This window comes from Apostichopus japonicus, chromosome 9, assembly GCF_037975245.1.
Source record: "Apostichopus japonicus isolate 1M-3 chromosome 9, ASM3797524v1, whole genome shotgun sequence".
Taxonomy (NCBI): domain Eukaryota; kingdom Metazoa; phylum Echinodermata; class Holothuroidea; order Aspidochirotida; family Stichopodidae; genus Apostichopus; species Apostichopus japonicus.
Window position 1 is genome coordinate 34,826,368 of NC_092569.1, and position 25,544 is coordinate 34,851,911.

The 25,544-nt window shown below is 35.9% G+C and overlaps 2 protein-coding genes across 2 annotated transcripts in view; both read right to left on the bottom strand.

Annotated features, from left to right (window-relative positions):
• Window positions 1-25,544, bottom strand: part of LOC139973675 (uncharacterized) — an 84,202-nt gene that overhangs the window by 19,504 nt on the left and 39,154 nt on the right. The window contains exon 8 of the mRNA XM_071980501.1: window positions 5,951-6,212. Coding sequence (XP_071836602.1) covers window positions 5,951-6,212 — 262 coding nt within the window. The remainder of the gene's footprint in view (window positions 1-5,950; window positions 6,213-25,544) is intronic.
• Window positions 8,933-11,597, bottom strand: LOC139973828 (zonadhesin-like). The gene is made up of 4 exons (XM_071980702.1): window positions 11,480-11,597; window positions 10,420-10,631; window positions 9,777-9,986; window positions 8,933-9,187 (listed from the first exon to the last, which is right to left on the bottom strand). Exons 1-4 carry the CDS (start codon window positions 11,595-11,597, stop codon window positions 8,933-8,935), a joined length of 795 nt encoding a protein of 264 aa, XP_071836803.1.

The window sequence follows — 25,544 nt, forward strand, 5'->3', positions numbered from 1 at the left end:
AGAGAACGAAGCTGCCAAAGTTCAAGTGAACCCAACGTATAAGTGGCAAGTGGTGAAAGTGTAAATTTGATGAAGGTGCCTCGTCTGCATGAGAATGAAAATGCTGATGTATATATCTTAGAGGTTTTGAAATGTTAGCAGAAACAAACAAGTGGGATAAATCACAGTGGGCAATATTTTTGGTTATTTGGTTTTCATACATTATGCTATAACGTGAAAGAAATTTAAAGCAACATTTAAATGCTGATTTTTCAAATACCTTGGAAAAGACTGGCAATACTGGAATTGGTCTATAGTTATCTTTCACTTTTTTGCTGTTACTTTAATTTTGTAGTCAGGAACAGAGCACGTGTAATTTTAAGATCATTAGGCACATTGTACCACTATTAAAACACCTATTCACAAGATGGCTGAATGGACGAACAATAATGTTATTAAATGCTTTAACTACTTTACAGTGAATATTATAATTGTTGAAGATCAAAATTAAAATTTTGAAGATCTTTGATACATTCCATAACTTCGCCCTCATCGGTGGATTGCAGTAACATACAGTGATCATGTATACACCAGCTCTTCTTAAGTTTGGAGCAACTAATACACCCTTGAAGAGGGAAATAGCGGTCATATAAGAAGATACAAAAGAATAAGTTAATAAGCAGAATTAGAATCATTTACTATTATAACATCAGTCCAAACCACCTGTGAAAGATCCTAATGAAATGAAGTTATAGCACTTTGCGTCAATTTACGGTCTAACTTTGTAGACCAATGTATAAGAAGAGGCGTCAATCATAGGAGGGGGAGGGGGCATAGGGTGACACAGGGTGACCTCTAAATGGTGGGGACAGGTTTGGTAACTGATTCTCGTAGGCGCTGGAGTATCAGTCAGACTCTTAATGACTCGTGTATCCCACAAAGGGAGCTGAAACATTGTGCTACATGAGATTAGTATGTTATTATTTTTTAATTCTCATCTGCTCGACACCAGATGAAAAATAGAACTTTGCAACTGGGTTGAAATAAGACATGGATTTCATTGATAACGTAAATTAAATGGGGAACCGCGCTCATATACCTTTGAGGCTATCTGCACAGGCCACTAGAAAATGAAAGCAGTATATTATTATTATTTTTATATTATAGTATATGGTATTTCACGCACAAGCAATATAACACAAATGTGTAAATAATATTGTGCAATCAGTTTAGTTAGCAAAGTCACCCAGGATAGTTTTGAAGTGTTTTTTTTTTTGAGAAAATGAGATTTGAGACAGATACATATATGGTGCTAAGCCTGGTTGCTAAGCTGATGGTCATGTTGTTGTTATAACCATGTTAATCATTATACCTCAATAAGTTCTAGTTTAGAAGTTATGTACATATGTTCACAAAATATTTTATTTGTGAAGCAAGTTCACCGATGCCTACTACAGGACCGTAGCCTGCGGGAGTAGGGGGGGGGGGGGCAGCTGCCACTTGAAATTTTCACTTCCTAAATGAAAGTAAGCCTACGATAATATGAACGTCTGGACAGTTTGCGAAATGTTCATATCATTTCATCTGATTTCCTTAGTCAGTAGTGGTCAACCTAAAGATTATAGGCACGTGTTGTAGGAATAGCTTTCAAAACGAACACAAGGTTTAGTTCAACCGCTCATCACGTTTATGCACAATAAATGCACAATAAATGTAGAGAGCTCCTGGAGATTTAACCCGCGTGAACATTGTAGCAGTCGTATATGACACTGCGGTTCATAAATATATTTATCACATCTATGTGTCCGACAATGCAGGCCTATCAGTTTTATTGTTAGCCCCTTTATCAGTGCCCCAATGTTTTTAACTAAGAATATTAAGGCACTCAGTCCCCTTCAAGGCCCACTCACTGAGCACAGATACCCCTCCCATCCCTCACAAGTGGTCCCTTTTCGGCATGTGAAACAATTAATGATAACACAAATTTAACAATTAATGTACACCAAATTTCCTTAATGGATTCCCCTCAGCATATATAGGCTATACGGCTACCATCTGAAATGCCATATAGCGTGCTTTTATATCGTCACTTACCTGTGTCAAAACAATGAATAACGCAGAGTTTACAAAGTAACGTAAAGCCTTCAGTTTTCCTCTACAAAGTGATTTTACCGAATATTTTTGTCCTATTAACCTTTTCTAAAGTGTAAATTTAAAAACAATGAGATCTCAAAATGTTTAGTTGCAACTGATAAGGCCTGGGAAGTGCCATTTCCGGCAACCTGGGAGGCATATTTGGCAAAGCATTATGGAACGCGAAAAGTGAAAACTTATTTCGTTGTCTAGTCTAAGTTTGTTGTTGTCTAAACTTAAGTTGTTGCTGCTGTTTTAATATGCCGTTGCTCAAACTCACGTTGATGTCTAAACTTCCGTTGTCTAAACTTACGTCGTTGTCATCCGCGCCTGTTCTACATTAATCCTCAACCACGTAATGTAAAAAGTTGGCGTTTCGTACGAAATTAAACAAACATCACCAGCGCAGGAGAATGCATGATATATAGGCTGCTACCACTACAACTACTAGGCCTACTACTGCTACACCAGGGAGTTCCATAAAACGCCCTGGTTACACGTAGAGCCATATTAGAACCCCAACTACTGCTACTAATAGACTCAACAATGAAAATAATTCTAAACAGTCTGCATTACCCACATATCCTAATTAACGACGTGCGTATAGTAAGCATATGCAGTGGAAATTAAACTAGTTTGAGAAGAGCTATTCTTTTTACATAACGTAGTCGAGAAATTGTTGAACAGCGCCGATGGCAACAACTTAAGTTTAGACAACGAAATAAGTTTTCCCTTTTCGCGTTCCATAAAACATTCTTGCTACACTCCTCTAAGAGGCCCTGGTATAACGCACCTCAAAGCATCACTGTGTAACATTTGGACGATACATAATGTTTCTCGATGTTCCTCAACTGTGTATGGAACGCGAAAAGTGAAAAGTTTAAGTTAAAAGTTTCCGTTTGGGTTTAAGTTTCAATTAACCATGAGACGGTTCTAAGTCACACCCGGATGTTGAATATAGAAGTCTTCCTTAATTTAAGTCCAATCACTTGTCAGATGTTCACTTTTGTTAACATTTATATGTGACTGACATATCAATCCAGGGACCAAACAGAAGCAAACTTGAAGATTAATAGATGTGAGTGCCACCCCCTCCCCCCCTCTTCGTGCCCGCCGAAGCTTCATACTACACACATTTAACTATTACTATCCAACTCGAAATCATTTGTGATTCATAATTACTATTTTCCACAAAAAAATTAAACATCTCCCAAATTTAGCGATAGTACCTCTGTTTTTCAACATTGCGTTATTTTAAGTTGACTATGTACATGAGATTAACAGTATCATGTGCAACCACAGAATACATTGTCATCAGTTGACAAGGCCGGTATTAGAGGATTTATTTAGGGAGTTGTAATATATATATATTTATAAATGTTACCCTATGTTTTGTGAGTAGTTCGACGGCAACCCTGATAATGACTTCATATAGTCCTAGAAACCAAGAATCGCTAAGTATACATTTGAAATTGTCCATTTCCAACCAACTAATAATACTTGGGGGGGGGGGGTGAGAGTTGAATACGAGGGATGCAACACATTAAGGAAAAATGCACAAGTTTTCTTTACTTTTTATTTTGATTCCTTTGTGAGACTCGTGCAATAATCAATTTTCAAACTATCAAACAACAGTAAGCTGGTTAATATTAATAATTTGACATCAATTTCAATTAATATCTTCTCATTCCCTTAGCAAATGAATTATTTGTTGAATGGTCCCATTCGTAAATTTTGTTGCTTTTCTTCTTCTTCTTTCTTGTCTATGGCACGTCCAGCTGTCCGATGCTCGAAGATCTGTATGGATATTTTCTTATTTCTAAGTAAAAACTGCTCTTTTGTGCAACTTTTTTTTTATACAGTGTTTTGTCTACACAGGACGTATTTTCATATCTGTGTATTGCAGGCTACATCCGTAACTGTTCAAACTATAACTATCCCAGTAGATGTTCGTTCCTCGAGTAGAGCCGTCGTAGTCTCCGTTGAGGTGAGAATTAGCGCATATAGCGCAGTTGTCGCTGCCATCGGGAAACAATGCACAATAGTAACTATAACTGGGACAGTAAGACCGACAATAAGAAGCAGAATAATAACGTCTACAGTCAAAACGGTTGTAGAACCACCAGGCTCCTCTGTGTTTCTCAGCACAGTCGTAGCTGCTCCATCCATCGTTGTCCCGGTCTTTTGTACTGAATTGTTTATTGTTGCTACCAGACAAAGCATTATAACCTGCAACAAACAAGAAAGGGTGAATAAACCGGTCATTTTATATACTTTGAACGAATCCAACTTCAGATACAAGTTAAAGGGCAGTGCGTTTTTGTCCTACGAAGATGAAAACGTTAGTTCCTCGAATTTTTTGATTTTTTGTGTTCAATATTTATGATACATAGGTAGGTATTTTGTGTTTGCAATGACGTTTTTATACTCTTTTTTTGTTCCGTTTGAAAATAAAGTGCCACAAGAGAAGTCATATACAGATGGGAAACTACTTAACCAAATACTAGGGTTTGGTTATTAGAGTCGCTAATTTCGCTCTTGATTTTTATATTTATTTATCGGCATTTGTTTACAATACTATTCATTCATTTATTTATTTGATTGTGATTTTAAATTCACAACTGAGTAGTTTCATACTCTTTCAAAACTTTAGTTATAAATTCCTTGTGTGTGTCGGTGTTAAATATCATAATTTGTTGAATAATATTATGTTTAATTTAATTTGCATAACCAAATTTTCATTTCTCCCCTTATTAAACCCAGTGCTTATTTTGTGATGTACCAAATAGGCTAACTTGGGCTCTCTTTGAACCTGGACTAGGAGGGTGGGAGAGGGGGGGGGGGGGCTGTGTGATGTAGCTTCATATATCATTCAAATTAGGAAAACAAGAATATCATCGAAAGATCTAGTCCTGAGTAATCTAACATGTTATTATTACGTACAAAATAATAATTGCATTTTGCTGAAAAGCCATCATCAGTGATCGATTGATTAAAATATCTCGAATCTATACAGACGAATAATTGAAAATACATCATTTCTGATTCCTCTGTTTCAATGACCTATGAATGATAAACCCTAGATGACTTTATATATGATTAAATTAAAATAGCACCTCAATGTTTTCACATATGAGAATCATCGAATATACATACCACTTGAAGTCTCGCTATACAGTAACGAGAAGGCACATGTGACATGCTACCAGGTACTAGTAATATAGTATTAAACCTTTTGTAAGTTTTGAAGTGTTGCGAGTTTGGTAGTCAACAGCGCGCGGTAAGAAATTTGCGTTAAATTTGAGACTACTCATTTAGTTTGGGATAATAGTGATGTTAAGATTTAATTTTCCTGTGTCAGAAATACATATAGCCTGGCTACTATGAGAATATCTACTGTCATAGTTTTATACATTGTTAGGTGCTTGTTACGTGCAAATACGGCCAAGAGACCTGTGTTGCCAATGAAATGCGAAACTTATCGTCTGCTTCTTATGTCTATGCACATTGTATACAGTCCTGAAAACCTACGTGCGTTCCAGCTGTAGTTCAAACGCGTGAAAGAAAATAGCAATGTTTGAAATTTAAAATTGCTGTGAACCTTGAACTTATATATCATTTTGCCAGGAATAAGGTAAATATGAGATCAGGACATTAGTTGTTGCAGAATAAACATTTAAAGAGTGCTACAAGAATTAATTGCTATAGGGGAGCACGTCACATGATCCTCCTTGGTTGGCATGTTGTTTGGTGTTTTTTGGGGCCTTCACGCTTCTCCCAATTGACGTAATCTTCCAGATTTATGTATGAGTCAATGGTTAGAACATCAACTACTCACCCGTATTTCCACTGTGTGATCCAATTGATAGTCGATACTTGTCTGCCTCGTTATTAATGCTAAAAGTCGAATAAACGGCGTATTTCGATGATGCGCCGGAGTCCCTTAGATCAGTTCGAAGCTGGTACGTTTTCTGGTTGGTAAGAGGGTGGATATATTTATTACCTAGCCAGTGGTCTTGATTTTTATTACCAAAACCGTTCTTGTAGTCCGACCAACCACGATAAAAGTCAGTAGAGGCACTCGATCGTCGCTGGAAAACCTATGACATGAAGAAAAAGGGTAAGCCAACTGTATAATCTACAAATCCTTAAGAGCATGACATGTAAAGCCATAGATAGTTAACATAGATATGGATATTGTCAGAGTGCGATCATTCGCAAGAGTAATCTGTTTTGAGATTTTTTCCCCTGATATGGTCAAGTTCATCTGAACGAGATCTGCAGTGCATCATTTTGAGGAGGGTACTAAAGTATAATATGAGGAAGTTAAGGATTTAAATCCTTAATTTATTGCGAAACTCACTGTCCATCCGCCTCCGTTACTTTCCATCTCACAGAAAACCTGAATGCCGCGTGACCAACCATCAGGGTAAATGGTGTAGACACCATCACTGCGTGTACCGGAAACATAAAGCTCGTAGCAATCTTTTGGGATCAATCTGCACGTCACTCCGTCCCCTTCGTAGTTTGTATTGCAGTAACATTTACGGACACCGTTCCTCTCAGCACAGGTTGCATGACTACTACACTGGTAACTCTCATCTATAAGCCGGTTGTTCCTACAAGTTGATTTTCGTGTACATCTTGAATTGATGTAAAAGTGGCCCTCCTAATTTAAGATATTCAGCGAAAAGAAAAACAATAACTAATAAATGAATTATGAATTTGCGGTTGTCACAGTGAAATGTACAGGATTTCAACGGTGGGTGGCCAATGAAAAATTCCCGTCGAATGATCTAGGTATGAGTATGAAACTTTATGAAAGTTTTATGAAGTATTTGAAGCCAACTCCGTAGTAAGAGGCGAAAGGATCCGTCATCAAAAAGTAGCTGCAAATATTGCATTCAACGGCTTACCGCGACAAAACATTATGCCTAAAAATAGTTCTAACCACAAGACTGTGAATAAAGTATCTATGGATGTTTGTGTCGGGCTTATAAGTGGATGCACACTCGTAGAAGTGGTCTCGTGATTCCCGACTAAACGAAATACTTCACTTGACTGACAGTTTTGACTGGACTAGAGACAGAAAAATAGGTCAATGCCCCCTCCCCCCCCCCCAACCACGATGCGCACGCCACTCGATTATCTATAAAAGTAATGCTTTTATCAACAAGTATAAATAATTAAGGTTTCCTTCTTATAATATGGATAATAATTAAGAACAAAGCATTATCAAATTTCCTGAATGAACCGTACTGACCCCTAATACACTTCCTATGTCAGCAACGAAGCAGTTGTGGGTGCACGTCTCTCCGTCCTCTTGGTAGTTTGAATTGCAGTAACATTTACGGACACCGTTCCTCTCAGCACAGGTTGCTTGATCACTACACTGGTAACTCGCCTCTACAATCCGGTTGTTTTGGCAAGTTGATTTTCGTGTACATCTTGAATTGACGTAAAAATCGCCAACCTGATTTAGGACATTCAGCAAAAAGAAAAAACAAAAGCTTATAAATAAATTAGGAATTTGCGGTTGTCACAGTGAAATGTACAGAATTTCAACGGTGAGGTGCGAATGATAAATCCCTCGAATGATCTAGGTATGAGAAGGAACCTTTATGAAAGTTTTATGAAGTATTTGAAGCCAACTCCGAAGAAGGAGGCGAAAGGATCCGTCATCAAAAAAGTAGCTGCATATATTGCATTCAACGGCTTACCGCGACTAAACATTATGCCTACAAATAGTTCTAACCACAAGACTGTGAATAAAGTATCTATGGATGTTTGTGTCGGGCTTATAAGTGGATGCACACTCGTAGAAGTGGTCTCGTGATTCCCGACTAAACGAAATACTTCACTTGACTGACAGTTTTGACTGGACTGGAGACAGAAAAATAGGTCAATGCCCCCTCCCCCCCCCAACCACGATGCGCACGCCACTCGATTATCTATAAAAGTAATGCTTTTATCAACAAGTATAAATAATTAAGGTTTCCTTCTTATAATATGGATAATAATTAAGAACAAAGCATTATCAAATTTCCTGAATGAACCGTACTGACCCCTAATACACTTCCTATGTCAGCAACGAAGCAGTTGTGGGTGCACGTCTCTCCGTCCCCTTGGTAGTTTGAATTGCAGTAACATTTACGGACACCGTTCCTCTCAGCACAGGTTGCTTGATCACTACACTGGTAACTCGCCTCTACAATCCGGTTGTTTTGGCAAGTTGATTTGCGTGTACATCTTGAATTGACGTAAAAATCGCCAACCTGATTTAGGACATTCAGCAAAAAGAAAAAGCAAAAGCTTATAAATAAATTAGGAATTTGCGGTTGTCACAGTTAAATGTACAGAATTTCAAAGGTGAGTGGCGATTGATAAATCCCACTCGAATGATCTAGGTATGAGAAGGAACCTTTATGAAAGTTTTATGAAATATTTGAAGCCAACTCCGAAGTAGGGGCGAAAGGATCCGTCATCAAAAAAGTAGCTGCATATATTGCATTCAACGGCTTACCGCGACTAAACATTATGCCTACAAATAGTTCTAACCACAAGACTGTGAATAAAGTATCTATGGATGTTTGTGTCGGGCTTATAAGTGGATGCACACTCGTAGAAGTGGTCTCGTGATTCCCGACTAAACGAAATACTTCACTTGACTGACAGTTTTGACTGGACTGGAGACAGAAAAATGGGTCAATGCCCCCTCCCCCCAACCACGATGCGCACGCCACTCGATTATCTATAAAAGTAATGCTTTTATCAACAAGTATAAATAATTAAGGATTCCTTCTTATAATATGGATAATAATTAAGAACAAAGCATTATAAAATATCCTGAATGAACCGTACTGACCCCTAATACACTTCCTATGTCAGCAACGAAGCAGTTGTGGGTGCACGTCTCTCCGTCCCCTTGGTAGTTTGAATTGCAGTCACATTTACGGATACCGTTCCTCTCAGCACAGGTTGCTTTATCACTACACTGGTAACTCGCCTCTACAATCCGGTTGTTTTGGCAAGTTGATTTTCGTGTACATCTTGAATTGACGTAAAAATCGCCAACCTGATTTAGGACATTCAGCAAAAAGAAAAAACAAAAGCTTATAAATAAATTAGGAATTTGCGGTTGTCACAGTGAAATGTACAGAATTTCAACGGTGAGGTGCGAATGATAAATCCCTCGAATGATCTAGGTATGAGCAGGAACCTTTTTGAAAGTTTTATGAAGTATTTGAAGCCAACTCCGAAGTAGGAGGCGAAAGGATCCGTCACCAAAAAAGTAGCTGCATATATTGCATTCAACGGCTTACCGCGACTAAACATTATGCCTACAAACAGTTCTAACCACAAGACTGTGAATAAAGTATCTATGGATGTTTGTGTCGGGCTTATAAGTTGATGCACACTCGTAGGAGTGGTCTCGTGATTCCCGACTAAACGAAATACTTCCCTTGACTGACAGTTTTAACTGGACTGGAGACAGAAAAATGGGTCAATGCCCCCCCCCCCCAACCACGATGCGCACGCCACTCGATTATCTGTAAATGTAATGATTTTATCGACAAGTATAAATAATAAAGGTTAATTTCTAATTATTTGGACAATGATTAAGAAAAGAGCACTATAAAATTTCCTGAAAGAATCGTACTGACCCCTAATACACTTCCTATGTCAGCAACGAAGCAGTTGTGGGTGCACGTCTCTCCGTCCCCTTGGAAGTTTGAATTGCAGTAACATTTACGGACACCGTTCCTCTCAGCACAGGTTGCGTGAGCACTACACTGGTAACTCGCTTGTATAATCTGGTTGTTTCGGCAAGTTGATTTTCGTGTACATCTTGAATTGACGTAAAAATCGCCTTCCTAATTCCACGAATAAATAAAGTAAATTAATTATGAATTTGCGGTTGTCACAGTGAAATATACAGGACTTCAACAATGGGTGGACATTGCAAACTTCACCTGAATGATCTAGGTAAGGATTAGGATCTTTATGAACGTTTAATAAGGTCTCTGAAGCCAATTCATATGTAGGAGTCCGCAAGATTCGCCATGAAAAAGTAGCCGTCAAATGTTGCATTAAAACGGCCTATGCGACTATACATTAGGCCTACAATTGGTTCTCATCGCAAAACTATCGTTAGTAGTATCCATGCATTTTTGTGTAAGGTTTAAAAGGGAATGACATCTGAAGGAGTAGTCTTGTGCTTCCTGACTAAATGTAAGTAAAACATTTGCTTCTTATTATGCGGAAAAAGTCATTAAGAAGCACTTAAAATGAAAGAACCGTACTGACCATTAATACACCTCCTTTGTCAGCAACGAAGCAGTTGCATTGGTTCAGATGGATGCATTGTTCTTGCTGTCTCATGTAATCACCGACGCAAACACATTGCTCTGATTCTGTGCGAGAGTTAGCTGAGATGCAAGTATCAGGGTCGTCACAAGTCCTCTCGCAGGTCTCATTGCTAAATATCTCATTAGCTGGACACCATTCAGGGATTGTTTCTAGAGAACAGGAAAGAACAAAATGAACATAATAGTAACCTGATACAGTCACGACAAATACGACATGTGGCATAGAGTAGTTTGTCGTCATTATTTAAATTCGTGGTTGTCAGAAAGTTAAAGGAAAGGAACATACACTCAGAAGCTGCCCTAATAAATGTAGAACATTTTAAATAGGTAGTGGCCGTTCATTAGTCACATTAATGTTACTATTTATTCTGATAACGAGATAAAACACCATCATTTGTTGTGCAATTAGTCTGAAACCAGTTAGTCATGGCTTGTTTCTGTTTCAGAGTTCTCTAGGTGTAAGTATACTGCTTTCTGACAACAATGGTAATTAATAACATCATCAAATTTCTTTTCGTTGGTTGTTCTGATCAAACTGGGAGACGAACCTGGTTTAATGGTAAACGTTATGTTGTACTAACGTTAGGAACGGTTCCTTGTTCAGAGCCATGGTCGGTGTTGAGTACGAAGCAGTCTTTTAGTGAGTGCGTAATCACACTTTAGCTAATGGAGGCATTTTGGAATTCTAGTATGGATACTAATGCAAGATTAAGTGTTTGAACTTGCACTAGTAGCTTGTACTTGCACTCATATCATATCATATTCTAATTGCTACGATATGTATTGTAGCGCCGTTGTACTCGCTGATGTATACTCGTACTATTATATTGTAGCAGTTTCTTCAAAACATATTTGACATGCCAAATTTACTTCCAAAAGATCCTTTCGTTTTCAGAATAAACCTTTCATTTTCTGCGCGTTTACGTTTGACATTTAATAAATGATCGCGATTTTTATGATTTTTGGGCTTTATATTTAATAATGTAAAAGACACTTACCATCTGATATTTCGAATGTTCCTAAACTAGAGATATAATAATCCCCCCATTCATCTGAGATACGAAACTCGTCGTATGTTACATAGTAAGTTTCTCCAGCAACGTTCTCAAAGTCCATTCGCAGTTGGTATCGCTTTTGATTTGTTAAGACGGCAATTTTCTCATTTCCGATCCAAAACTCACTCCCTAGAAAGCCAAAGCCATTTCTGAAGTCTTTCCAACTTCTACTAAAATTTACAGAATCCGATCTTCGTCGCTGTAATACCTTCAAAGAATATCAAAGAAGTTAACTAGGACGTGATTGAATTATTATTATTTGTTCCCTACTGCAATGCGATTTGTTGCTAACAACTATTACACAGAAATACTTACATATTTCTAACTTCAGTTTGTAGTTTGGGCTAGATGTTTACAGTTTCCTTGGAAGAAGAACTGAAACGTACCTAAGTGCAATCTGTACTTAAATTCCACAATATTAAAAATAATTGATTAAAACTTTCGTTTCGATAAAAAAGCGAGATTCTATTTGAAATAACGACTTTGTATTACATCGCTTTATATTGCTGCAATCGAAATCTGAAGTAAATTTGTACAAAACTATTTAAACTTGAAAAGAAAACATCAAGTAATCAGCCATACCGTCCATCCACCAGTATCAAGATCATTGTTACAGTAAGCCTCAAACGGTTCCGGATAGCCATCTGGTTTAATAAGGTACACTCCAGATGTATTGTGGGTAGAGGAACATGCATTCGATACTTCTTTGCAATCTCTCGGATACGCAGGTTGTTGAAAAACCAAGTATGAAGAACCTGGATGGAAAGTAAAACAAGGTTAACATTTTATTGTGACTGAAAAATAATTTCAGCTAACGAAAATATCGCCTAAGATGCTTTATCTCAATTGCCTCTCTCCACCCAAGGGTTAATGGGTACATGTCAGGTAACTTGTCATTGGGCGCAGTATATAACTGCAGCCGTCTGGAGGGATTGTCTCTGGGACAGGTTATTATTGAACAGGGGTAATATAACGTCTGTAAAGCTCTTTGAAACCTATCGCTGTTTAAAAGCGCTACATGAATCGAATATTATTATTAATATTTTTACTATAAGACTTTTTAGCTAATTGTAAGAGAACTGGTTTCGTTACTAAGCGAGTTAAGGCAATGCATCAGTTTAAATATCAACTATTATTCAACTTCCATATAGTCGAAAAATATCACCACTAAAGTTAAATGAAGTAATCGTTATTGAATTCTCAGATGTAACTGATTTGAAGCATTATATGTGATTAGTTTTCAGCCTGCAATGGAAATTCAAAGACCAAGTAACTTGATTTCTTTTTAACCGAGCTTCCGTAGTTATCAATCATATCCAAGTGAGATCAAAAGACTCACGAAAACAGGAAAATCCCTTTGTTTAAAGTACCTGAGAAAATATCGTAGGATATAAAAAGATCGAAAGTATACTACTCAGAGGAAATCAACCACAAAATAGATATTCGGAAAAAGTAGCACGATTGAAAAACAAAACGTCAAGAGCGACCATTAAAAAGCTAACATTTCCAGCCATTCAAGTTGTCCAACTGAGGTGTTAACGTTTACATTAAATAAGTGATATAACTTACAGAGGCTACTTCTTATTATAAGATAAATCATGTATAATAGATAATACACCTACCTGAAGATCTTCCCTCGGCACTGACGATTATCTGTGTAATAAAATACATTAACTGAATACATTACAAGACGTACAGAGCATTGCAGTCAACATAGAGCAGGATCAGATTAAATCTAATGTTAATAAAACCAGTTTGAGGGAAAGAAAAAACCTTTCGCAAACTGGTCCAAAATATGTTAGTTTAAGAGTAAAGTCGATTTTTACTTTGGTAAATTCTCCGGATGACCACTTTCAATGATGTTTTCCTTTTTCTACATTCCATATCGAATTTACAGGTCAATGATCACTTACAGAGTACAACGTTCTTCCAGGAAACATTAGATTACTGACATTTTTCCGGTTGTACAGCTACTCTGGCCCATGATACGTACGTGAAGGACAAAGGAAATACCCGGCTGCTTCCTTAAACAGCTTTGTTGCTTAATGCACACAGATGTTCTTTGTTCAATATATATTGACATTAGAACATTTCATACATGAGTTGTAACGCGTTTGTGTTTAACATACCTCTTTAACACGTAGGGATCATTGATATCGTCCCAGCTATTCTTGTTGGACTAAGACTAACGTGTCTTGATACTTACCGTGCACAATGAAACTCTGAATTTTGAAAGGTGTCATTTTACTTGTAAGGTAAGTTAATAGCCAAAGATTTGTATATCTTGCTAATTAAACAATTGTAGCAACGCTACAGGAGCTAGGCTAAGCTTCTATTTGAAATCATTATGTCTAGTGTTGTGCTGATATCGCCAATATCGGACCTGGCCGATATCCGATTTTCAATCTCAAAATCGGCCCCATACTGCTACCGATATTTTTCAACAGCCAGTATGAATGTCAAATCGCACTTTAAGTCATACTTTAATATATAAAGTATCAGAATTTTAATCGGCTATCGTAAAATAGTATATTGCACAACTCACAAACAGTAACCACTTGACATTTCCTTGTGCCTATTCTATAACATTAGCCCTAACCTCTTTTTAACTGAATGATCATAGTCACCAACAAGATGATATGCAAGAAACTGTGTGTTAGCATTTTGTTCTTGGAAAAACACAGGTCCATTATTCCTGTTACTTCTGTTGAACGATTCGTTACTCTGTTTGACCCACTACGTTCAAAACTTAAGCTGCAAGTCTTATACAAATTGTTGTCACATTCTTAGCAATAAATGTTAAAAGATGACATCGAGTTATGAATAAAACTGACTTTCATACATAAAGGACATTAGCGCATCCTAGCTAAGAACTTTCACTACTCTTAGTAATTAACAGAACCAAAACCACAACATTTTCTTTATTTTTTTTTAACTTCCGTAAAAGTTATCTCCTACCATTTGCCGGCGATACTGACAACTAAGCCTATTCAAAATAAGCAAGTGCCTCGTCCTTGAATTATTCGACAAATTGTTTTAAACAAAATTCTCACAATACAATCTTTTCAACAATCATTTATGTTTTTACAAAATGCATCCATGATACTCATTGCAACTTTTTAAAAGATACAGACTTTTTGGAATGATTCAGTAGGGGTGTCCACGTGTTATAAATTGTATTCTCAGCTGAGGACTAGAAGCACTGTACATGTTAATGTGGTAAGTTACTACTGTAGTTATACATATAGTCACATAGACTGGTAAAATTTACTTTAAAGCGCTACAAAAACTGTTATATACTTAACGTTAAAAGGTCTGACTGGTCTGCTTACAGATTGTTATATCATTAGATCGGTAAATATTTTTCAGAACTTGCGTCATGCTTGTTTGACCAGCTAGAACAGATTAATAAATCATCGCAAGAAACAAGAAGTAGTTTTGTTGTGGGGGGGGGGGGGGAGAGAAAAAATTGGAATTGGCTCCAACAATATAGGTCATTCTCACACGTATTACAAGCACAAACTGTGTGTGGGTCAAATTGGAAATCTGTAGTCCTTTTACAGAGAATAACATCGAACTAGATTGGACTTGATCAAGTCTCCTACGGGTGGAATTTTGTCTTACAATGACGGGAAATTAAGATGGAAGATATTTTGCTACTCACATCAAAACGCATGCTTTTCATGAATACTAAAAGATTGAAAAACAAATAACATGATCATGGCATATGATTGTGGCCCACATTTCATTATAACTGAAATCTTTACAAAAGCCCCTGATTTGAGTCCTCACATGACGACAAAAATATTCTTCGTGTACAATTTTGGTTCACCGATATTCAAACTTATATCTACAATGCAAAATGGTAGAAGTACGTTATGGCACAGCAAATGTAAGACGACCTTAAAAACGCTACCTAAGAAGAATAGACTTTAAGCAATAAAATTATATGATCATGATCATGATAAAAATTGCAAGAGATAAAGAATGTCAACAAAAAGGACAATATAAAAAGAGGAAGTTAAGCAAGAATGAGGGAATTTAATCTCTTTTCTTTCAGACCAAGTCATTCATGACCAAAATTCCATAGTGTGATATTGTTCTGCCATAAGGGGAAAGAATTGAACCAATACTCGGCTTTAAATTTGTAAAAGTATGTAGGATCGGAAGCAGCTTGAACACATTTTTTTCTTGTTTTTTAATGCCGAATAATTATGATATAAAATGTTAGAACATCCGAGCATATGGCAGTTCAAAGTTTATTTAATGACGATGTTGTCTTTCAAGACAAAAACATATTGCATAGCATTTCCAGTAGTAAAATAGACAATTCTCTGAATAAACCAGAAAAGAAGGTTTAGATCATTCCTGCAATTTTAGCAGTTCTCTGATGTTTTTTCTCTCCATCAAATTTGTGAAAATGCTTCAAAGCTGTGATTGCTCATGGGTGATAGTTTTTACATGTCGAACATGTTAGGAATGACTTTTTGGCACGAGTTAGTATCCTTCTAGAAAAATATTTTCCTTGGATACAGAAAATGGTATCACACTTACCTAATGTCATGAAAAAATTAAAATCTACATTTTATACTTTGCCGTTGTCAACAGATTGAAGCGGTCAAGGCGATTTGTTTGGTATATAGCCAAAGTCTTTTTGTCGTCGAGAATGTTATTCAGGAAGCACAGACGGTGTGCGACGTTATTGTTGTTGTAAAACATTGTGTTTCATGTCACCTTATGCTGAGTATCACATGCCGTTTGTTCCCTAGAATATAATGGAGGAATTTAACTCGATATCCTTCAACATATAAAGCGAATTATTACCATACATTGAGTAGTGATAGATGTTATGATAATACTTTCTAGTTTTTGCAACGTGTTAGAAAAGAGACCTTTAAATACAGCGCAATGTATTTTATGTTGTTTAATTTGTAAAAGTCTATCATCGATGTTTTTTTTAAGTACAGGAAGAGTTTCCTTTGTATACTAAATTATATTACATGTTACTGTAAACGATATACGAAACGTTACGTTTTATACTACACCAAATAGCCACATCACGAAGGGAGGGTGTGAGTCGGGTAGGAGGGAGTGATTGAGAGCAGCGAAGAGGGAGGGTATGGGTGGGGATCGGTGACTACTCTCATCGCATACATGGTATAGATGGAGTACATTGTCAATGGTCCTATTATAAGAAGTCAGGTCATTAAGTATAAAAGACGACATGCATGAGAATATCTTCGCGTTAGGTTTACATTTTATTAATCTATTCCAATTGAAACTATTAAACGTTACAAGAACGTTTACATGATCGCCATGACTTTATGGAACACCTTGTGTGGAAATCAAAGTAAACTACTGTATTTGTAATAAGAGAATTAACAGATAAAATAAAAGATGATGAATATCTGTCTTTCTCGTAGTAGTTTATTTTCAAGTTATACGTTAACACCTAATACACCATTTCGCACAGTTGTAGTTAATATATGCATTACATATTTAGTTCTTTACACGGTTAACTAGCCTTAAATATTCTAATATGTGACAGAAAACATCACTTTGGATTGTCATTAGAATGTTCGTGAACTGCATTGTGTCAAAGGATTTTTTTCAATAAAAATGAAATTTAATTTATCTTTTGGTGAGAATTTTCTCACTCAAATTATGTTGTATTACTTGTTCTCTGCTTTGTTTTACTGTTATAGATTATGTCTTAGAATAAAGGAAAAAAGACAAACATAAAACAGCAAATCTATAAATTGCAAAGTATAATGATTTAAAAGACAATCAACTAGAATAAGAATCAATCATGATATAGATGATTTCTCTGCACCTGCATTGCGTTATTCCGCTTGTTATATCGGCCTTTATGTTTTTTGAATGATTGGGTGAAATTTTAGATTTGCTTGTCGCACTTTGTCCAGAATACAGTCTAAATTTAAGGCTATAATGTAACAAAACTGATTAAATGGAAAAAAATACAACTCCTCCGTGCAATTGTCTTTATATGATAAGGCATTTATTCAGCTTTTTTTGTCTTATTTTTTTGTCTGGATTGATTACACAAAGACTAACGAAACATCTAACTACGATTTTATTTTGAGTATGATTTTATAACGTCTTTTCCATTGGAAAGAGACTTTCAATCGTTTTAATCTTCTAATTTATTCAAATTACAGATCGTCTAATAACAGTATCAATTTTAAACAATGTTCTTACAATAATATTAGTTGTTATTATTATCACTAAATCGTTAACGTCGTTGCACATTTTATTATAATAGCGCGACACGTTAATTAGGAATACACAGTTAATCAAGTCGCACACATTCGACAAATAATGCGATACTTTATAGGTGTTTCATTTTAACTCACAAGAATCAAAACTAAAGTAAAAACAGCTTAATGTTCATAAAGTACGTTAAACGAAAAGGTATGTTACTTTTTCTTAAATTAATTTATTGAATGCCATATGAGCATGTTTGGGGATGTGCACATTTTCTGTCACTGTTTTAGTCAGCTAACGATGTATAAAAATATCTCAATTAAAGTATCCCATTCAGAATCAAAATCTTACTTTTTCATTGTAATTTCCATCTTATCTTGGCATTGTAATACGACATTAAAGTCTGAGTCGCTATCAAGGAGTTACCTTTGGTCAAGTTATATTACTTTTCGACATAATCATTGAAGAAATCAATCTTATTTGACTGTCACTTTTAAAAGGCTTGTGACTGAGTTTTTTCTTTACAAACTTTATCATTTCAAATGAAATAAATGACCATGTGTTACATTTTGTGTGCTGTAATATCCTTCATATTTAAATAACGGTATATTGGGATTACATTTCATGGGAGTATCTAACAATATAAAGCCCTACTGAAGGAAATGAGAAACACGAAAAGAGATAAAATTGAAGCTAGCCACCGAAATCATATTTAATCATACAAAGCGTACCGAATATCACTCTGTATCAAGAGGGAATCTCATAATTGGATTTTTTACAAGAAGAAAATGTTAACTCATGTATCTAAAAAAAATATATATATATTTAAGTTTTTAATTATCGCTGAATTAAATGAATTATTTTGTTTAGCTATCGTACTCGTAGCCAAAATTACGAATCATAAATTTATGAGAATTTATAGAATGATCTACATGTGAATTTAAGCTCACTAATTCATCATATGAATTGAGTGTTGTAACGTGTTGGTAGGTATCTGTGAAAGGTAGGGTTGGCTATTGGAGGGAAACCTTGTGAACTTACGTGCCGTGAAGGATATGTGGAGAGCGATATACTCATAAGTTTGAAAAGAGATGACTTTTACCTGACCATATCACGAAACTTGATTGACTTTTAAAAATTGGTGTGTAACGAAAAAAACGTTGAGATGTATGCATGAGCTTTTTTTAAAGTATTTTACATTTGAGACAAGTTTAGAGAATTATTTTTTTTAGCATAGAAGAACCGATTAAAGTTTTTATTCCAATATATGTGGTTAAGTTAAAGACGTTTTGTTATTTTTTGAAACACTGCTGTCCTTTCGCGAAGTTAAAAATTCAAATTTTTAAAGTTTTTTTAAAAGTTCTTAAAAATAAGTATTTTAAATTGAAGGCGTTCTGACTGAAATTTATCAGGATTTTTTGTCGATATTTTTCTATTTCTTCGAAGACGCTAACACTTCACTTTGTCATATAATTTAATATTTACAGAGTCAGCTCAAAAACACTTTGGTGCAACTTATGTTATTGTTTTTTAAACAGAAGATATTCAATGGAGTAAAATTAAATATATTAAATAATAGAAAGACACCATTTCTGTTCCAAACGAGTTCCAAATCGTCAAAACAGTCAAACAAACTATGAAACACTTCTCCATGATTTCGAGTTTGTATAAATGACACGCGAAAATATATTTGATGAAATGCAAGATGGCAAATGACACAGGGTATCTATTCAGGGGTGTCCAACACCCTGTTGAATGACCGTAGTAGTATGGATGTCCATTCATGCCATCATTTTATTTGAAATATGATTTGGTGAACAGCTTATACAAATGCGCTGCACATCTAAAGTATTATTGGCTTGTGTGTAAAGACATGCGCAATCCAACTTAATATTTTGTACAGCTATTTTTATCTTGAAATTTCAGTCAATAGTGCAGTAAGCTTCAGTTGCATAATGTTGAATTGTCCTTGTTCCGATAAATACAGCATAACACCTGCTGTATACTAATGGACTATTGTGCCTCCAGTTACAAGGACAGCAACAGTATTGCAATTCAAAACATGTAAATGTATTACTTTTTCAAACGAATATCAATTACGATGATCAATTTTAATCTATAATACATTTAGTGTGGTTCATGTTAAATGTTCTGTAGTTGTGTGCCAAACGACGTCAATGCTACCAAGCCGATGAAATCAGTAGGAATTTTGATTAACTTGTTCTGGTTAAGTAGCTACTATCGATATTTTTAAGAAACATTTATGATTGATTACTTTAGCTAAGTTGCTTCGCTTTTGGTTGGAAGGCAAAATTAAAGCAGTATCGAAAGGACAGGAAGTGATACTACTAATCAGCACTATATAACATGCATGAACTAGTACAATACATCTTATATACCGTGAAATGTACGGCATGATCTATTCTACACTATCAATTTGTATGTATTAATATATAATTAACACAGTTTGGAACATTCGAAGTTTGTCAGTGGTATTCTATATGAACAATACTTCCTTGTTTTATGATGCCTACGTCACACCCTGTTTGCGGGATCGAGTATCCTCACAACTGATTGAATAAACATGTCAGCTGTTTCACTGGGCTTTGACTAATTTGTTTGTTGACTGTCATAATTACATCATTAATGACTGTAAATGATAAGGAAAAATCTTTTTCAATTATATAGGATATTTCATCAAAGGAGCATGTTTTGACCTATGAAAAGGTAGGTTGATATTAGATTTTTCTTTGATTCAAACTGTGAAACGAAATTTAGATCTGTTAACCAACAGAAGCGTAGCTAGAGCTTAATTTGGGAGCGTAGAGCTTTTTTATAGGTGTAGCTATAAGTGGTTCATTTAACAGTGGGCCCCATTTCTCAGAGGGCCCAAATGTTGGCTACCAACAGTTTCAGCTAACTGAGACCACTGCCAGTCATGATGTTGCATGAATAAATATATTAGTACCAGCATGCCTACGACTTAGCTGACAGTAGCGTACCCAGAGGTAGAGGAAAAGTTGTCCCTCCCACATACACAAAAAATTGTCAGGGACGAAAACTGGAGCGGCAAAGAAAATTAACCAAATAAAAATAAATAGCTATCATATATGATACTGGATAGGTTACTTTATGTTACATCACGGCGCTAGGTGCTTCTCAGGAGGTTTCTCTCTTTAGCGATATGCCCACTATGTAGCACGGTACTGGATTGTCATCTTTAATAAAAGGTCACTGAGAGAGGAGATAATTCCGTATACCTACCCTCATGTCCTATTACGTATTTTAAATGTATTATGTATTCAATATATACAAGGCCGTAGACACAGGGACCATGGGAACACAAACCTGACCCCCCCCCCTTAACCCCGAAAGTTTCTAGCAAATGGTTAAAACACCCTAACGCAAATGTGTTTAATATACAATGAAAATGATAGCATCATGCTTCTAAACACCCTTACCGAGACACAATGTTCAGAAAGGTGAGGGTACACTCCACCCCTTAAGCCCCACCCTCTCTTAAGATCCCTTTCTAAAAGGACGTCCACCTAACAATTGAATTGAATTTCGTTACAGGGTGTACAGACTGTACATTTTCATGCAATTGCATATCAGTACAGGCGTTAAGTCAACCTTAGTAGTTATCGGTAGTTCACGCACATTCTGTGAACCGTCAGAAATAGTACAGTATGAATTAATTGAAACTTGTTTTGCCAATGCCAGACATGCCAGACATATTAAATAAACAAAATAAAATTGATACCCTTTTTCAACTATAGCGATGCATACCACGGCAGTACTAAATCTTTTAGCTTACTCTTTTCATTATTTCAGGGAAAAAAGTACATTGTTATGTAAACCAGTTGAACTTTTCGGATACGTTGGAGGTAACAAATGAAACTTTTAATATAATTCGACATTTTGAAATAAAATGTCGTACTTTAAGGTTTGAGCATAATCAGTAGAAATCTGTGAGATAATATAGTTGCAATTTTAAAATAACTCTTGATACAATACGTCAAACCTTCGAACTGTTCCGCGTACTGCCGAGGTGACTATTGTTGCACGAAAAAAGAACCGGATATCCCATGGACGTTGCGCGAAAGAAAAACTAAATACTGGATGTTGTGCCTGGTTTACTCACTCTTCAATATATGAATTCTCGTAGGCCTTGACTTTGAATGCCATAGCAAATTGTGTCATATAAAGATGGAAACACATTTGGCAATTTCTGTGAGTGAAATCGACTCCCGTATCAATTCAATCATTGCATGTGAAAACAAAAAGAAACAAAATACACTATAATATTTCATAATCGCACTGTCGATACAAATTGTTAACTAAACATTTAGCTTATACTTGAATCTTCTATGACCACAATTCATTAATACACCTACATTCAATAAAATCCAGTAATAAATATTCAATAAATCAAACTTTGATATTCATAATATCAGAGCATTATCTATTTATATCACCTCCATATAAATGAATTAACTTTCAAAGGAGTCTAAACTTGGGAAACAACTGTTTAAATTCCAATCAGTTAAAACCAGATGTAAAATGGAATGGTTATATTACCATGGACCATATCATCTTTGTTACACTATGCTTTGGTTATATCATAAAGAACAGCCCGTCATTGTGGAGACGTGGAGTTAGACTAACATTATTGATCTTTTAGCGGAATGGCTACTGTACATTTTCACATGGTTAGAAATTTTATCATAAAAGCCCTAAGAATAATTGGTGAAGATTTTTTATTCATAATTGTTTTTCCATGCTTTAACATTGCAGAAGAAAAACATAAAAGAATCAGAAGGGAATTGAAAGTTGCAACAAAAAAATCACCACATCAATGAAAAAATTAAAAACAGCATATAATGACCTGGAGAAAGCTGAAACCATTCAAGAAATGGTGAGTTGTTAATTTATGATAATTTGAAAATAATCGCTGATAGCAATTGTTTCTTAATATGATTGACCTTGAATCATCGAACAAAGAAATATGAGAAGGAAATCAAAAGCAAAGAGTTCCAGATCTATGTTTGTCAGTTGAATTTGTGAAAAGCTTTGATTCCTTTTAGTGTTACTTATTTGTCTTTTTTTTAAACGTTGTGCATCTTTTTTTTTACATCTTTCAAATTTAATTTTCAGTATTTCAGACGACAGAGTTAGTTTTTAAATGTAAATCAATTTTCTCACAACATCATCAAGGACACCCTTTTCGTATTCTGTTGAATAAAATATATTTTAAAAAACTAAAAAAAGTGTACAACAGAAAGCTAACTGGGAAATTATAGATACAGTTGAAAAATAATTTAGATCAATGGGAGCTTGATCCTGTAACCTTTGGAGTACAGTACGATGCTCTACTGACTGAGCTACCCAGCTTTTATTTGGAGGTTAACCACACGTAGCAATTGAAGGGCTGATTATGAAGATTATAGAACTGGTGTTATTCGGTTGTTTACTTTTCAAATGTGAAATAAACTTAATTGAATAGTAGAATTGTAGCTTCGTTCAGAGTTATACAGATTATATACATGGCATACTGCAATAACAATGCAATGCAAGTACTCCAAATTTACATTTCAATCTGACCTTTGACTCGGAATATATTATTTTTGTTATCACATTTTGTTATAACTAACTAAACAAATCTCCTCCCTAAGTTCCCCATCTCCAAACTCCTGCAATGCTTTGAGTAAATGTTGCATCATTTTATTCAAGAAGTTTCGGTGAGTTAGAAGCTACTTTGGTTATAATTTATGAATGGGGTTGCTGAAAGCTTTATGCCAGAAAGAATATGCTTCATTATTCTACTGTACTAACCAAAGTACTGGCAGGTAAAACAACTGTTTGCAGTTTGATAGTCTTATAGGTTACAAAGTTCACATCGTTTATAATACATCTTAATGTTAGTCATCTTTCAGATCGTTATCATACATCGTATCATAAATATTCCTTTTTTATCGTAAAACACCTTTTTGCACTTCAGGCGCGTATCCGCGCAATTTTGACCTGTCTGTTAGGGGTTGAAGGACGTTTTTTTTTATATTGGTTGTACATAGATGAAAATTTGTGCAACATTTTGGGTATGTTTTAAAGTGAATTTATTTCACGAAAAATGTGAATTTTCAAATTCTGAACAAATAAATGGCTTAAAAATATTAAAACGTGGGGCTAACGGGTATTGTGGGACGCGACGTAGAATGACCTACAAAAGCAATGACCCACGAGAGATGCGATGAGGTCGAACATGATGTGTGACTGGTAACAAATCTTCAAAAAGGTTATGGATGGAAAAAAAAACTATCGGGAAATACTTGGTTCTCAGGCAAAAGTGTACATCTGGTTGGTCATTTTCAAGCCCGAGATTTGCCATTTCCGGTGATCTGGGGGGTATCAAAACCAGAAATTTTCTGGTACGCTGCGCGCCAACCGATAGTGGCGCTCCGCTTATATAGTAATTCGCGCCTCCGGGTTTGAAAATCTTGGATACAACTACAACATGACCTCTGATACAACTACTATTGACAAACCTGAAAAAGTCAGTGAGGATAAATTGTCATTATATGTGTAGGCCTACTTTATTTCAATTGTAGGATCTATTACTGTAGGCCTAATGATATAGTTGTGCGTCGGTGATCTAGCCTAGCCACGACGGTGATATGTGCTTTTCGTTTGGATGAGGCGTAAAATCAACAAGTGGAATGACATGTTTTCAGCTAGTTTTCTATGCATTTCAGGTGTGAAGATAAACATAAATGTCATAACCTTACGTATACTTTCATTCTTTGACTGTTATGTATTGTGTTCTTCGTATGCCTGTCAAAATCTGAGTCGCTTCCTTTGATCGCAACGAGCACGGCTGTGGTTACTTTCAATGTGTTTTGACGACAGATAAGTTGATCTGTGACGCGCTTCCGTTTCCAAGAGCCTATAGCGTGTACTGTGGCCATGGCGCGTTAAAATGAAATGGGACGTGCAAACTTGGAGATGACGGCTACCTTGAAAATAAGGGCAACTCGGCAGCCTGGTCTTGAAGCCTGTAAGTAAAATGAGGGAAGACGTCATGTGTTCTCGCAACTTGAACTGTTTTCGTTTGGGAAAATAATGTGAGCCATGCTTTGCAGTTTGTAGCTGACGGCAGCTTAGGCCCCAAGAGGTAGCCTTACGTAGGTCTAACTGCATAACCGTAAGCCTAACTGTAACAAAAAACATGTTCATAAATGAAATAGAACTAATCATAGAAGATAAGGACCAACAACCAATATTCTATTCGAGTTCAGCTAGAAGATAACATTTCTGTAAAACCGTTACTCTAACCAAAACAGGACAAGGGAGAAATACAAGAAAAAAAAAACGCCCATGTGCAACGTTGGTCTTTATATTGAAAGGCCTAGACAGTACGTTAGGTCTACTCTAGCCTAAGGTTGGTTTAGAGACCCAATGATTAGTAGTCTTGTAGGTTATTTCAATATGCAAGGTGCCAGTGAACCTTTGGCTAAGTACTGATTTCTTCTTGGTAATATGTTTGGCCATATAAAAATCTGTTCAGGTGATGCAGAATTTATTCAGCAGGTGGTTCAAGTCCACCAACAGATAACATTAAGCCACTCAGTTTCCAAGAAGAATGTCAAACTTTTGAGCACTTAATGTGACTTGCTATAGACAAAGGCTAATTCCATAATAGAAATTTTGAATGACAATTGGCAAAGCGATCAATGTGTAAAGTAGTAAAGGCATTATAATTGACGCACCTTCGTAATTGCCGCAC